The sequence below is a fragment of the Pan troglodytes genome, chromosome 23, assembly GCF_028858775.2.
Source record: "Pan troglodytes isolate AG18354 chromosome 23, NHGRI_mPanTro3-v2.0_pri, whole genome shotgun sequence".
Classification (NCBI taxonomy): Eukaryota; Metazoa; Chordata; class Mammalia; order Primates; family Hominidae; genus Pan; species Pan troglodytes.
In genome coordinates, this window is record NC_086016.1 from 25,771,209 (window position 1) to 25,787,255 (window position 16,047).

At 50.7% G+C, this 16,047-nt stretch overlaps 1 protein-coding gene across 15 annotated transcripts in view; it reads left to right on the forward strand.

Moving 5' to 3' along the window:
- The first annotated feature begins 2,777 nt into the window (after positions 1–2,777).
- Positions 2,778–16,047, forward strand: part of SLC2A11 (solute carrier family 2 member 11) — a 29,502-nt gene continuing 16,232 nt past the window's right edge. For 4 of the 15 annotated variants that reach the window (XM_063808335.1, XM_016939792.4, XM_063808338.1 and 1 more), the window contains exons 1-3: positions 3,920–4,087; positions 8,152–8,250; positions 14,547–14,707. In XM_063808335.1, coding sequence (XP_063664405.1) covers positions 4,058–4,087; positions 8,152–8,250; positions 14,547–14,707 — 290 coding nt within the window. In that variant the 5' untranslated portion in view covers positions 3,920–4,057. Of the gene's footprint in view, positions 3,021–3,158; positions 3,562–3,892; positions 4,088–8,151; positions 8,251–14,546; positions 14,708–16,047 lie in introns of those variants that run through there. The other 11 variants (XM_063808336.1, XM_016939796.4, XM_063808341.1 and 8 more) reach the window with 6 other exon arrangements.

Consider the following 16,047-nt stretch of genomic DNA (forward strand, 5'->3'; position numbering starts at 1 on the left):
TGACCTCCTGGGCTCAAGCTTTTTTTCCCACCTCAACCTCCTAAGTAACTGGGACCACAGCTGTGTGGTGTGCCACTGTGCCCAGCTAATTAAAAAAAATAAATTATAGAGACAGGGTCTCACCACATTGCCTAGGCTGGTTTGAAACTTCAGCCTCAAATGATCCTCCTATTTTGGCCTCCTAAAGTGGTGGGATTACAGGCATGAGCCACCACACCTAGTTCCAACTGATATTTTCATCAATAGTACGTGGGTGTTCCAGCTGATCAGCACCACCACTTGGTATTGCCAGAATTAAGCTGTTAGTCTGTTGAGTGGGAACCAATATGCTGATGTGGATTTAATTTGCATTTCCTGATTACTAATGTAGCTATCTTTTAATTAGGTTTTTTGGTCATTTCAGTTTCCTCTTCTGTAAATTCCTTGTTCATATCTTTTTTTTTTTTGAGACGGAGTCTCACTCTGTCGCCCAGGTTGGAGTGTAGTGGCACGATCTCAGCTCACTGCAAGCTCTGCCTCCTGGGCTCAAGTGATCCTCATGCCTCAGCCTCCTGAGGAGCTGGGACTACAGGCCAAACCACCATGCCAAGCTAATTTTTTGTATTTTTTGGTAGAGATGGGGTTTAATTTTTTGTATTTTTGGTAGAGACGGGGTTTTATCATGTTTCCCAGGCTGGTCTCGAACTCCTGAGATCAAGCGATCTGCCCCGCCTTGGCCTCCCAAGTGCTGAGATTATAGGCATGAGCCACCGTGTCAAGCCTGTTTGCCCATTTTCTTTTCCTTATTGGTATGTGGGTATTCTATATACATTCTGAATACTAATACTGTGTTGGTCATATGTTGTAGTTACCTTCTTCTACTTGGTAGCTTTAGGTTTCAACTTTTTTAAAAATGCGTATTTTTTTATTTAAAAAATTGAGATGTGGTCTCACTATGTTGTCAGGGCTGGTCTCGAACTCTTGAACTCAAGTGATCCTCCCACTTCGGCCTCCCAAAGTGCTAGGATCGCAGGCTGGAGCCACCACACCTGGCCAGGTTTCACCTTTTCATGGCGTCTTTTGTTTGTTTATTTGAGACAGGGTCTTACTCTGTTGCCCCAGTTGGAGTGCAGTGCTGTGATCACCGATTACTGCAGCCTCAACTTCCCTGGCTCAGGTAATCCTCCCTGAGCCTCAGTCTCCTGGGTAGCTGGGACCACAGGCTCAAGCCATCATGCCCGGCTAATTTTTTGTAATTTTTATAGAGACGGGGTTTTGCCATGTTGCCCGGGCTGTTCTCAAACTCCTGGGCTCAAGCAATCCACCCACCGTGGCCTCCCAAGGTACTTGGATTACAGGCGTAAACCACTGTGCCTGGCCCATTAATGGTGTCTTTTAACACACAGATTTTTAATTTTAATAAGGTTAAATCCTCATAAGAAATCTGCGTGGTTTATCCTTTGAGATGGAGTTTCACTCTGTCATCTAGGCTGGAGTGCAGTGGCACAATCTTGGCTCACTGCAACCTCTGTCTCCTGGGTTCAGGTGACTCTCCTGCCTCAGCCTCCTGAGTAGCTGGGATTACAGGCGCCCGCCACCACACCCAGCTAATTTTTGTATTTTTAGTAGAGACGGGGTTTCGCCATGTTGGCCAGGCTGGTCTGGAACTCCTGACCTCAGGTGATCCACCTGCCTTGGCCTCCCAAAGTGCTCGGATTACAGGCATTAGCCACCTCGCCCGGCCTTTACATTTTTTTTTATAGAGATGGGGGTCTGCCCATGTTGCCCAGGCTGGTCTTGAACTTATGCGCTCAAGTGATCCTCCTGCCTCAGTCTCCCAAAGTGCTGGGATTACAGGTGGGAGGTACTGCGTCCAGCCTAAAATGTTTAAAGTTAGGTTTTTGCATTAGGTTTGTGTGTACCTGGAATGACTTTTGTATATGAAGTGAGACAGAGGTCCAGTTTCATTTTTCCCCATATCATCAATTGTCCTAGCGCCATTTATTAGCCCGTCGCTTCCCACTTATTTATTATTATTTTTTTTTGAGACGGATTCTCTCTGTCGCCCAGACGGGAGTGCAGTGGCACGATCTTGGCTCACTGCAAGCTCCGCCTCCCGGGTTCACGCCATTCTCTCGCCTCAGCCTCCCGAGTAGCTGGGACTACAGGAGCGTGCCGCCACGCCCGGCTAATTTTTTGTATTTTTAATAGAGACAGGGTTTCACCGTGTTAGCCAGGATGGTCTCGATCTCCTGACCTCGTGATCCGCCTGCCTCGGCCTCCCAAAGTGCTGGGATTACAGGCGTGAGCCACCGCGCCCAGCCACTTCCCACTTATTTCTTAAGGGGGAAAAGGCAATGGTTGTTTTGAAAAAAATTAACCTATCAAAATAAAATATCAGCAGTTGAAACTAACAATGTATTAATAACAATAATATTATGACCAAGTTGCGTCTACCCCAAGAATTCAAGAATGGTTTACCATTAGAAAGTTTATTGATGTAACTGATCTCATTAACAGATTAAAGGAGAATACCCATATGATCATCTTAATAGATGTACGAAAAGCATGCAATAAAATACCTATTTATTATAACTGCGAATATTTTGTGTTTTTCCTTAAAAATGCAGTGTTTTTAGGAATTAAAGTTCAGAGCAGCAAAAGTCAAACAAAAACCAAGTCTGAGCAATAGAGCTACTACAGTGCCCATCACAGTGTCTGCTCAGGTGACTTCTTAAGGTCATGTCCAGCTCTATGTTTCTGTGACCACAAATAGCATCTTTGGCAAGTCTAGTTTCAGTTGGTCTTTGTCCAGCTCCTGGATTCCTCCATGCAGGGCCTGAGAAGCCCTGAGGGATAAAAGATTAATCCGGTCCAGTGGACTCTGTGGTTCCTCAACTCCAAGTGCCCCCAGCATAGGTCGGACCTGCCTCTCACGCAATGGATCCCCTGGCGGCAACCCGAGACCGGTTCTCCTACCCGCATTCGGCCAAGTCTCTCGCTCTGCCCAGGACGCACAGATGAGAGCGCTCCGAAGACTGGTGGGTCTATCTTTCGGTCTTTCCTAATTTTCCCGTCCTCTGGGGAAAGGTCAGAGATACCTGAACCAAAGTGTGTGTGTGTGTGTTGGGGGGGGGGGGGTGTAGGTGGGGCGTGCATCTGTGCACAACCAAGGGCTTGGCCCTCCGGAGAACGCCCAGGGGCAATGGCCTCCGAGGTTCTGGCGGCCGGCAGTGGCGACCGGCGCAGGGAATCGCGCAGGGTTGCGGCTGAGGTCAGACCAGCGAGAGACAGAGACCCGCAGACATTTAGTCCAGAGACTGTAGCAAAGGAGGGGGACGAGGGGCCAGAGCCGGAATTTCGGGGGAGGACTTGGGAGCGCGGCGACCAGTCGCTTGCTGGCATTTGCGAGGGCGAATGCAGGGGCTTGGCCGAGATGACCTTGGACCAGAGCTCCCTTCCGGCCTGCAGAGATGAGCTTGGGGCTTAGCCGAGTAAGGAGTGAGCGGCTTTTCAGCCTCAGTGCTGCGGCAGAGGCGGATGGAAGATGAACTGGAGCCGTCCTTACGGCCTCGGACGCAGGTGAGCTCCCAGCGGCGGCGACAAACCCCGCGGCGGTGACCCCAAACCCCCCCCCCCGCGGCGGCGACTCCCCCCCAACACGCTGGGGCGAACTCCCCCACAACACGCTGGGGCGAACTCCCCAGCACCCCCAGCCCTTCTTAAAACCGCTGTGAGTCCGCGCATGCGCCTCAGGCGCCCTCCGCGACACTCTAGCGGCTCTGCGCTTCACTGCGCCTGAGCGTGAGTCTCAGGCCGTAGTCCCGGCCATCGTTTAGCGTTGCGCGAACCCTCAGCTGGTGCGGCCGCTCTCAGTACCCACTGCGCTTGCGCTACAGCTTCGTCTAGACGGGTTTGCTCCTCTCAAACGCTCACTGCGCGTGCGCTAGCTCCTCTTTCACAACTGGGCGCTGCGCGCTGCCCTTCCCTCCGCGCACAGTCTGCCGGCTCACCGCTTGCTAATGGCAGCCGGGGTCTCCCTGGGACAGCAAGACCTCCGCTCAGGCCCCTCTTTCGAATGCTCCATGCCCTCCTGCGATCTAGAATGGTATGAATTCTCATCCTTGCCCAGACCAGGCGTTTCAGATGAGGGATTGCGGATTTGAGTGAACTGCGCAGGTGCAGCCACCTGGGAGGCTTAACTAAGTCGTCAAATGTTCAAAAATATCGTGCTTGTATGTACAGTGGCGTTAGGTGCTAGGCTCAGATGTGCATAGGCAGGTGTTTACGCCCAGGGTCGGCCTGTGGGCCAGAGCAAGGTTGCTGGACCCTGGCATCCCAGCCCCCAGAGATGCTAAATCCTCTGCCGATCAGCCCTGACCTCAGAGGCAGTAAGCCCTCCGAGCGCTGCAATCCTGACTGCTCGCCCCCTCCCGAGACTGTTTCCCACCCCCGCCTCTTTCCTCCTCATGCTCCCTCAGCTCTGACCTGACGTCCTGCCTCACAGAGGGAAAGGGCGCAGCCAGAGGAGAGCGCCCGCACTGCACTGCCCACCGCTTCTATGGGTTCCTTCCCAATCTGGACTGATTTCTTTAGGTATTTGCATGGCACATTCCCTCACCTCCTTTGTCTTGATTTGCACTTGTATTCCTTGACAGCCTTATTTAAAATAGCACCAACTAAGGTGGGAGGATCGCCCAGGAGTTCGAAGCTGCAGGGATCTAATAGGATCTCACCACTGCACTCCAGCGTGGGCGACGTAGCGAGACCTTGTCTCTAAAAAAAAAAACAAAATAAAATAAAATAGCACCACCTGGTCCAAACACTTCCTACGCCCCTTCACTGCTTTAAGTCTCTGTAGCAGCAGCTGATGTACTATATATTTTACTTGTTCATTTTGCGATTGCTTGTCTTTCTCTGCTGGAAGGAAAGCTCTGACAGCTCATGGATTTTGTCTGTCGTTCACTGCTGTATCCCAACACCTAGAACAGTAGGATTATTGACCATAATAGGGAGGCAATAAATCTTTGTTTGCTGAATTAATGGTCCCTATCGTAGCTAATGTCTGAATGCTTACCATGACCAGGCACGGTATAGGCAGTCTCCATGCATGATCTCATTGAATTCAACAATTTCCTGTAGTCTTAGAGACCTGTCAATATCTCCTGCTACATGAGCTCAGCTGCCATCAAGCACTGTGTTCGCTGCTTCCTTCACATCTGCTGTCTTAAGGGAGCTCTCATTTCCATGCGGCCCCGTGGAGCTGTAATTTGGCCTCAATGGGACCAGATGCCAGGTTTCTCACCTGGCTTCTTCCTAAGGCTTCCAGCCTTAGAGAAAGTTACTTAGGCCTTATTGGAACTATGGGCAGCCAGGGCCCCTGTCACCAACCTGTCTCCAGACCTATGGCAAGGCCTTCAGCAGGATTCTGCCCTCCAGAGCCACTTCCTCTGCTCCCCCACCCTCCAGTGCAGTATCTCACTGAATGGTGAAAGCACAGCTGTCTCTTTCCCAGCTGTATCTTGCTCCCCAGCACACTTCCTGGCTGAGATAAACATTCAGTATTTTTTTTTTTTTTTTTTTTTTTTGAGATGGAGTCTCACTCTGTTGCCCAGGCAGGAGGGCAGTGGCGCGATCTGGGCTTACTGCAACCTCCGCCTCCCTCCCGGATTTAAGCAATTCTGCCTCAGCCTTCTGAGTAGCTGGGATTACAGGTGCCCACCACCAAGCCCGGCTAATTTTTGTATTTTTAGTAGAGACAGGGTTTTATCATGTTGGCCAGGCTGGTCTCGAACTCCTGACCTCAAGTGGTCTGCCCACCTCGGCCTCCCAAAGTGCAGGGATTGCAGCTGTGGGCCACGACATCCGACCAACACTCAGTATTTGACTAATGAATGAATAAATAGTCCGTAGGTTCTGGAAACTTCAGAAAACCTTAGCCAAACATCCTTCTGTCATGAAAATTGTATCAAAGTTTTCAAAAATAATACATTTAATTCTACAGAACAATTTGCCAGAACAAGAAAGGCAGTATTTTTGGGGGGAAGATATCAACGATTCAATTTTTGTAAAGTCAACTACTTTGCAAATACCTAGGAAAATACCTGAGGGAAGGAGTTCATTGTTGTGCCTTTGGAGGAGTGGAGAACTTTCAGTATATACTGAATTTTCAAAAATCTTAACAAACGTGTCATTTTGTAATTAAAAATCACAAAAGAGTGGGCTGGGTATGGTGGCTCACGCCTGTAATCCTACCACTTTGGGAGGCCAAGGCGAGTGTATCGCTCGAGCTCAGGAGTTTGAAACCAACCTGGGCAATATGGTGAAATCCCATCTCTACGAAAAAATTAGCCCAGCATGATGGTGTGTGCCTGTAGTCCCAGCTACTTGGGGGGCTGAGGTGGGAGGATCGCTTGAGCCCAGGAGGTTGAGGCTGCAGTGAATCAAGATTGCGACACTGCACTCCAGCCTGGGTGACAAAATGAGACACTGTCTCAAAAAACAAAACAGAAAATCACCAAAGGAGAAAGATAAATACTTCTGTGAATCCCTAAGACGACCTCAACTACAGGTCGGGTGCGGTGGCTCACGTCTGTAATCTCAGCAATTTGGAGGCTGAGGTGGGCAGATCACTTGAGGTCAGGAGTCTCTACTAAAAATACAAAAATTAGCTGGGTGTGGTGGTGCATGCCTGCAATCCCAGCTACTCGGGAGGCTGAGGCAGGAGAATCGCTTGAACTGGGAGGTGGAGATTGCAGTGAGCCAAGATTGCGCCATTGCACTCCAGCCTGGGCGGCAGAGCAAAACTCCGTCTCTCTTTTTTTTTTTGAGACGGAGTCTCACTCAACCTCCACCTCCCGGGTTCAAGCAGTTCTCTGCCTCAGCCTCCCGAGTAGCTGGGATTACAGACGCCTGCCAATACGCCCAGCTAATTTTTCTTTTTTTGAGACCGAGTCTCGCTCTGTCGCCCAGGCTGGAGTGCAGTGGCGCTATCTCGGCTCACTGCAAGCTCCGCCTCCCGGGTTCACACCATTCTCCTGCCTCAGCCTCCCCAGTAGCTGGGTCTACAGGCGCCCGCCACCACGCCTGGCTAATTTTTTGTATTTTTAGTAGAGACGGGATTTCACCGTGTTAGCCAGGATGGTCTCAGTCTCCTGACCTCGTGATCCGCCCGCCTCGGCCTCCCAAAGTGCTGGGATTACAGGCATGAGCCACCGTGCCCGGCCAATTTTTGTATTTTTAGTAGAGATGGGGTTTCACCATCTTGGCCAGGCTGGTCTTAAACTTCTGACATTGTGATCCACCCGCCTAGGCCTCCCAAAGTGCTGGGATTACATGTGTGAGCCACTGCGCCAGGCCAAGACTCAGTCTCAAAAAAAAAAAAAAAAAAAAAGAAAATCCCAACTACAAAGGATGAGGCATCAGGGACGCCTTGGGGAATTCTCCCTCCATCTCTAAGGGTGTTTCACTGTCCTTTTGTGTACCAAGTGTGCATGACTCATGGGTACCCAGCCTAGAAGTAGGCTTCATTATCTGCAGGTCCAGGTAAGGAAGTCACTTAGGATGAGGAAGGAAGGGGAGAGCTGGGATAGGGACCAGGCACCTGGGCCATTTATGCTGCCTCTCTGCTACTCATATATCCCCAAGTCCTTGCACCTGCAGGTCCATGTGGCATCTTCTCTTAGCCTCATTGCAGAACATGCTGGTGGGAGGTAAGAGAGGTGGCTCAGCCCAGATTCCTGGAGCCTGGCCACTCTGTTGGAGAAGGTTTTCCTGGGGCAAGTCAGAGGCTCCTGTCCTGCTGGAGGCAGAGCCTTACTCTACTGGGGCCCCAGCTCAGGGGACTGTCTTCCCCAAACACAGCAGACGTGCTCAGGGGCAGCCCAACAAGGAGGGATGGGAACCGCTCTCCAGCTCAGGGAAATGTTGGGGCTATGGGTGGGGTGAGGGTAAAGTGGGGTCCTGGACTCAGAACAGGAGGCTTGGGTTCCTCTGCTACCTGCCAGCCATGTGACCCGGGTAACTCCTCTCTGTGCCTCGCTTTCCTCATCTGCAAAGTGGAGACATCACTGCCTGATTCAAATAAATTGCAATGCTGTGATTGGCAGCTCTGGTCCAGGGAGGGGGTGGAGGCTGTTGTTGGTCACTCTGTGTTCTCTCCTCTCTCCTCAGATTCAGGGCAGGATCCTGCTCCTGACCATCTGCGCTGCCGGCATTGGTGGGACTTTTCAGTTTGGCTATAACCTCTCTATCATCAATGCCCCGACCTCGGTATGTATCCTCTCTGGGTGGAGACTGTCCCTGTCTGAGTGGGTACTGGCTAACAGCTGCCCACTGAGGGGCTTCAGCCAGGCATCCACTAGGTGGCACTTTCTGCCACAAGTTTGTCTCCATTGGGTTGGCCCACAGGTTCCTGCAGGTTCAAACTGAGCATACATCTTCCCCAAACCTGAGTCCTCCTGAGTCCCTAATCTCAGCAGATGACTCCATCTTCCACCTAGTGATGGGGGGTCAGCCTTGACTCTTCTCTTCATCTCTTGGACACTAAGTCCTTCCTAACTACCTCTGGAATCCAGCCACTTCTCCCCATGTTTCTACCACATTCCCAGTTCTGGCCCAGCCTCCTCACTGGCCTCCTTGCCTTCAGCCTCTCCCCACCTTGATCTCTTCAAGTCACTCCCCTGCTCAGAATTTTTTTTTTTTTTTTTTTTTTGAGATGGAGTTTCGCTCTTGTTGCCCAGGCTGGAGTGCAATGGCACGATCTCGGCTCACCGCAACCTCCGCCTCCCAGGTTCAAGCGATTCTCCTGCCTCAGCCTCCCGAGTAGCTGGGATTGCAGGCATGCGCCACCATGCCCAGCTAATTTTGTATTTTTAGTAGAGACGGGGTTTCTCCCTGTTGGTCAGGCTGGTCTCAAACTCCCAACCTCAGGTGATCCGCCTGCCTCAGACTCCCAAAGTACTGGGATTATAGGCATGAGCCACCGTGCCCGGTCTCATCAATGTTATTTATAAAGTAGCCAGTGAAGATTAAGTTTCCGTGTTCAGCGGTGAGGCCTTGAGCTATCATGGCCTCAGCTTCATGGAAAAAGGAAGAAGAAATTTTAAAAAGCAAGCAGGGCAGGCAGACCTGACCAAATGAACCCCTCGGTTTCACTGTCTCACACCTTCGCTCCCCCAACCCTGATACCAAAGCAAGTTAAGTATAGTTCCTCAAATACCTATGACACAGCCCTTCCTCTAAGCCTCCTTCCACGGAGGGGCCCTCTCTCTTCCACCTGTAGAAGCCCACCCCAGATACCACCACCTTCTTGAAACCTTTTTCCCTCTCCAGCCCTTGGTGCAGGCTGTCCTCTCTTAGGCTGTGTGAGGGCTGTTTTGTGTCCATCTCCTCTCTCCTGCTGATTTGCTCGCAGCATCTGAGTCATCTTTGAATCTCTGGCCCTTGATGGTAGCCTGGCCCGAGCCAATGTTCTGTGAGTGTCTGTGGAAAGGATAGGTCTTTCAGCCCCAGTGATAGAAGCCCACCTCTAACTTGCTTAAGTAAGAAGGGCAAGTACCTAATCATGTAACTGGGAATGATGGGATGTGGGGCTTCACACAGCACTGGGGGAGAGCTGCAGGAACCAGGCCCCAGGACAGAACTGTGGCTGTCCTGCCCCTGTTTTTCCTCTCTCTCTGGGGTTTTTTTTTTTTTTTTGGGGGGGGGGACAGAGTCTTGCTCTGTCACCCAGGCTGGAGTGCAGTGGTGCAATTTCGGCTCACTGCAACCTCCGCCCCGTCCCGAGCTCAGGCGCTCAAGCGATCCTCCTACCTCAGCCTCCCAAGTAATTGGGACCACAGGCATGTACAACAAAGCCCAGCTATTTTATTTGTATTTTTTAGTAGAGATGGGGTCTCATCATGTTGCCCAGGCTGGTCTCAAACTCCTGAGCTGAAGTGGTCCGCCCACCTCGGCCTCTTGAAGTTCTAGGATTACAGGCATGAGCCACCGTGCCCAGCTTGGCCTTGTTTTCATACCCAGTTGGGGAGCTGCTGTCACCAGATTCACTTCCTGCCAGCTGAGAACTCACCCCACCAACAAAAGTCTTCCAGGTTAGCTCATGTAGAAAGGCAGGAAAGAGCCTAAGGGGCTGGTTTGGATTACATGTCCACTCCCAGACCAGTAATGTGGTCAGGAGGCTGGGATGCTCAGATTGGCCAGATCTGGGCCAGGTGATCACCTTTATGGGGAACCAAGAGCTGTAATTGACCATCGAGAGAACTTCCTCCAAAGTAATATTTGCTAGCAGAAGATAGAGGTGGGGATAGAAAGAATGATAGCAGCCCAGCCTCTTAAAGAAAGGATGAGAGTTTAGAAAGGGAGATCTGAGCTGGCTGCATTGGTTTATTTTTTATTTATTTATTTTCTGAGACAGAGTTTTGCTCTTCTTGCCCAAGCTGGAGTGCGATGGCGTGATCTCGGCTCACTGCAACCTCCACCTCCTGGGTTCAAGCGATTCTCCTGCCTCAGCCTCCCGAGTAGCTGGGATTACAGGCGCCCACCACCACGCCTGGCTAATTTTTTGTATTTGTAGTAGAAATGGGGTTTCACCATGTTAGCCAGGCAGGTCTCAAACTCCTGACCTCAGGTGATCCGCCTGCCTTGGACTCCCAAAGTGCTGGGATTACAGGGGTGATGCATTGGTTTATTTATTCATTAATTCATCAAGCATTTGAGCACCCACTTCAGTGCACACTCAGACTAGAGAGGGGTCCATCCCAGGCCGGGCAGGGCACTCTCAGACCTTACCTCCCACAGCCATCACCAGCCTCTATGAAGGAGACTTTCCTAGGCTCAGAGGCTTCCCCTACCCTGCTGAATGGTGTTAAGTTCTAATTGTTAAAGAAAAAGTTATTCAGGCTGGGCGTGGTGGCTCATGCCTGTAATCCCAGCACTTTGAGAGGCTGAGGCAGGCGGATCATTTGAGGTTAGGAGTTTGAGACCAGCCTGGCCAACATGATTAAACCCTGTCTCCACTAAAAATAGAAATATTAGCTGGGCATGGTGGCGTGTGCCTGTGATCCCAGCTCCTCCAGAGGCTGAGGCAGGAAAATTGCTTGAACCCAGGAAGCGGAGGTTGCAGTGAGCTGAGATCTCGCCACTGTGCTCCAGCCTGGGCGACAGGGAGACTCCCTCTCAAAAAAAAGAAAACAAAAAAACAAAAAACAAAACTGGGCACAGTGGCTCACGCCTGTAATCCCAGCACTTTGGGAGTCTGAGGCAGATGGATCCACTGAGGTCGGGAGTTCAAGACCAGCGTGACCAACATGGAGAAACCCCGTGTCTACTAAAAATACAAAATTAGCCAAGCATGGTGGCGCATGCCTATAATCGCAGCTACTTGGGAGGCTGAGGCAGGAGAATTGCTTGAACCTGGGAAGCAGAGGTTGCAGTGAGCCAAGATTGCATCATTGCACTCCAGCCTGGGCAACAAGAGCAAAACTCCATCTCAAACAAAAACAAAAACAAAAAACTATTCAATGACACTTGTCAAAGCACAGTAATGAAGACTTTATTCAAGAGGTGGCAAGCACTAGTTGTAGGGACCGTGGCAATGGGGTCCTGCCCTGAGGCAGAAAGATTGGACTCAATTTCAAATACAGCAATGGGCAAGTGAGAACTGATAGCCAAGGAGCAGAGTGGGGTCAGCGGGTGCACAATGACTAAGAGGATCATCAGGCATTTGTGGGGGATTCTGGTTAAATTGTCCTAACAGGATTCTTGTTGAGGGCAGGCCAGGGTAACTAGACATCATGGAGGATGGCAGAGGATAAGGAGGCCGATTAGATTTTGAGAGTGATCAGATGTGGAGGATGAGGATTCTAGCTAAACCAACTTAGCAGGATACTTGCTAAAATTGAACAAGGCAGAGATGAACACAGAAGTCCAAAAGTTGAGACCTAGTTGAAAAAGAGCTCAGAAGGCCGGGTGCAGTGGTCCATGCTTCTAATCCGAACACTTTGAGAGGCCGAGGTGGGAGGATTGCTTGAGCCCCGGAGTTTGAGACCAGCCTAAGCAACACAATGAGACCCAGTATCTACAAAAAAGTAAAAAAAATTCAACAGGGCACAATGGCATGGGCCTGTAGTTGTAGGGACCTGTGAGGCTGAAGTTGGAGGATGGCTCGAGCCCAGGAGTTCGAGGCTACAGTGAGCTATGATCATGCCACTGCACTCTAGCCTGGACAACAGAGGGAGACACTATCTTTAAAAGAAAAAGAAAAAGAAAAAAAGAGCTTAGAAAACTCTGAGGAGAATCTTTGTCAATGGTCACTCTTGAGGAGTTCCACCCAATGTCAGGGGAGGCTGGCCCTGGTCCCAGCTCCTGTGGACAGTTCCTCCCCCGAGAGGCAGCTGGTGGGCACTAGGCTGACAGTCATTGCCCTGAGCTGGGCAGGGGAGAGCTGGCCCAGCACCTGAACCTGCTGCTCTCCCTTGTGTTCTGTTCTGTCAGGAGACCTGCAAATGACATTTCATCTCTAACCAAGAGAAGGGTGTCCATGTCTTCCTCATGTCTTTCCTAACCATGTGGCTTCCCTTCACTCACCTGAGGTTTGGAGTCTGGGGAGTCCAAACTACCTGGTACAACTCTGACCTGTGGCTAACGCTGTGAGCAAGTCATTTCACCTCTCCCTGAGCCTAATCCCCAGTCTTGACAGTGACCAAGGCTGGGCATGGTTGCTCATGTCTGTAATCCCGGTGCTTTGGGAGGCTGAAGCAGGAGGATTGCTGGAGGCCAGGAATTGGAGAACAGCCTGGGCAATATAGTGAGACCCTGCCTCTACAAAAAAATTTAAAAATTAGCCTGGCATGCTGGTATGTGCCTGTTAGTTTCAGCTACTCAGGAGGCTGAGGCAGGAGGGTCGCTTGAGCCCAGGAGCTGGAGGCTGCTCTGAGCTATGACCAGTGGATGGAGAGATTACTGAAATTGGAAGGAAAGAGACATAGGTCCCCTTGAGAGGATCGCAGCCAGGCTGAGGCAACCTCCCAGGGAGGGAGCCAGGGAACAGACACTCCTACTTCTCTCTCCTGCCTCCTGATGTCCTGCTGATGCTCACCATTGGCCAAGTTGGTCAGTAAGGGAGCCCACTGATGTGGGCTGCGCAGGTGGCTCCCTGGGGCAAAAGCAGGGTGGGAGGGGACTGCAGTGGATTCCTCGGGTATGGTATAATAAGAAATATAATAGATCTTTGTCCTTGGTTCCAGGCACAGAGCTCCTAAAACTCTTGGAATTTTTTTTTTTTTTCAGACGTAGTTTTGCTCTTGTCACTGGAGTGCAATGGTGCAATCTTGGCTCACTGCAACCTCCACCTCCCGGGTTCAAGCAATTCTTCTGCCTCAGCCTCCCGAGTTGCTGGGATTACAGGTGCCTGCCATCACACCTGGCTAATTTTTTTTTTTTTTTTTTTTTTTTTGTATTTTTAGTAGAGATGAGGTTTCACCATGTTGGCCAGGCTGGTCTTGAATTCCTGACCTGAGGTGATACGCCCATCTCGGCCTCCCAAAGTGCTGTGATTACAGGTGTGAGCCACCGTGCCTGGCCACAGAATTTCTTGAGTGATAGGAGCATCTTTTGTTATTTGCAATGAGCCCCATTTCATCATACCTGTGCTTATGCTAATGAGATGACAGGGTAGGGCCACTAGATTGCCTCAGGATGGAGCTGGTCACCAAAAAGACCAAGAGATTAGAGGGTCAGAATGTTCAGCCCCACTCACGGAGCTCTAGGAAAGGGAGAGGAGCTGAAGATTAAGGTCTATAAAAACTCTTGAATGACAAGATTTGATGAGCTTCCAGGTTCGTGAACACATTGAGGTGCTGGGAAGGTGGTGCTCCTGGAGGGGACATGGAAGCCTCTAGCAACCTACTCTCCCAGGATCAGGCCCAGTGCATCTTTCCCATCTGGCTATTCATAAGTGGTATCCTTCATAACAAACCAGTAAATGTGAGTAAAGGGCCTTCCTGAGTTTCGTGAGCCATTGTTGCAAATTATCAAACCCACAGAAAGGATCCTAGGAATCCCCAATTGATGGCCAGTTGGTCAGAAGTGCAGGAGTTGCACTTGGCATCTGAAGAGGGGACAGTCTTGTGGAATGGAGCCCTTTGACTTGTGGGATTTGATGCTAACTCCAGGTGGATAGTGTCAGAATGGGATTACATTGTAGTACACCCAGCTTGTGTCCGGAGAGTTAGAGAATTGCTTGATGTGGGAAAATATCCACACATTTGCTGTCAGGAGTGTTGTGTGAGTAGAGAGAAATAGTGTTTTCGCAGAGAGGGGCAAATGGAGCAAGTCCAGTGCTAGGCTCTGAGAGATATTGCCCATGAAAGAACCAGCATGGTGCCCTGCACAAGGGAGGTGCTCAGGCGAGTTGGTTCCTGCTCCAGGGGGAGCTCAGAAGACACGGTGCCTGTTCTCATCGCCTGTTCTGCAGAGGCATGGAGCCCTGTTGGGGAGAAGGCTTGTTTTGTCTAGCACCCCCACGCCACCATCCCCAGAAGGCTGACTGGCATTTCTGTCCACAGCACATTCAGGAATTCACCAATGAGACGTGGCAGGCGCGTACTGGAGAGCCACTGCCCGATCACCTAGTCCTACTTATGTGGTCCCTCATCGTGTCTCTGTATCCCCTGGGAGGCCTCTTTGGAGCACTGCTTGCAGGTCCCTTGGCCATCACGCTGGGAAGGTAAGTGCTTCCTGCATACCCCCTGAATGCCCTTTAATGAGGAGCGCTGCAGCCTGCAGGCTGAGGAATGTGGAAGAAGGAAGAGGCCCGGCAAGCTCCAGGCCCAGATCAGCTCCTCATCCAGCCTCTTAACTCTGCCTGGAGTTTCACCTTGCAAGACACGTCTTCAGGGATTTGGTAGAGCAAACAGTCCTGTGCTACAAGAGAGGGAGGACTCCTGGTTTCTAATTTCATGTCTGCCAACAAGTGCTAACTGACCTTAAACAAGTTATTTTCTTCCTGTGCATCACTCTCCTCCTGCGTATCTAATGCAGTTCTTGGATTTCAAAGAATACAAACTGACTCTGATAACAGAATCAAAAATGTAATAGCTGGAAGGATAGTGGGGCAGCTCATAGCATGAAAGAAGTTCTTAGAAGCCAGGCCTGGTGAGGCATGGTGGCTCACCCACGTAATCCCAGCATTTTGGGAGGCTGAGCGGGGCCAATTGCATGGCTCCAGGAGTTTGAGAACAGTCTGGGCAATATGGTGAGACCCCATCTCTACAAAAAATTAGCTAGGAATGGGCTGGGCGCAGTGGCTCATGCCCGTAATCCCAGCACTTTGAGAGGCTGAGGCGGGTGGATCACCTAAGGTCAGGAGCTTGAGACCAGCCTGACCAACATGGTGAAAACCTATCTCTACTAAACATACAAAAATTAGCAGGGCGTGGTGGCACACTCCTGTAGTCCTGGCTACTCGGGAGGCTGAGGCAGGAGAATCGCTTGACCCCGCAAGGCAGAGGTTGCTGTGAGCCAAGATCATACCACTGCACTCCAGCCTGGGCAACAGAACAAGACTCCATCTCATAAAAAAAAAAAACCAGTTATGGTGGCGCATGCCTGTAGACTCAGCTACTCGGGAGGCTGCAGCAGGAAGATCACCTGAGCCCAGGAGATCGAGGCTGCAGTGAGCCTTGATTGTGCCACTGTACTCCAGCCTGGATGACACAGTGAGCCCCTGTCTCAAAACAGCTTGCTTACTAGCAATCTTAGTCTATTTTCGTTGCCATAACAAAATAACTGAGACTGGGTAATGTATAAAGAACAGAAATTTACTTTCTCACAGTTCTGGAGGCTGTGAAGTCCAAGATCAAGGCACCAGCAGATTCAGTGTACTGTGAGGGCTACTCTTTCTGCTTCCAAGATGGTGCCTTGTCCCTGTGTCCTCACATGGCAGAAAGGGCGAATGCTGTGTCCTCATATGGTGAAAGACAAAAGGGCAAAAGGCAAAAAGAGCCTGCCTAGTTCCCTCCAGCCCTTTTATAAAGCAGTAGTCCCATCAATGAAGGTGGAGTTCTC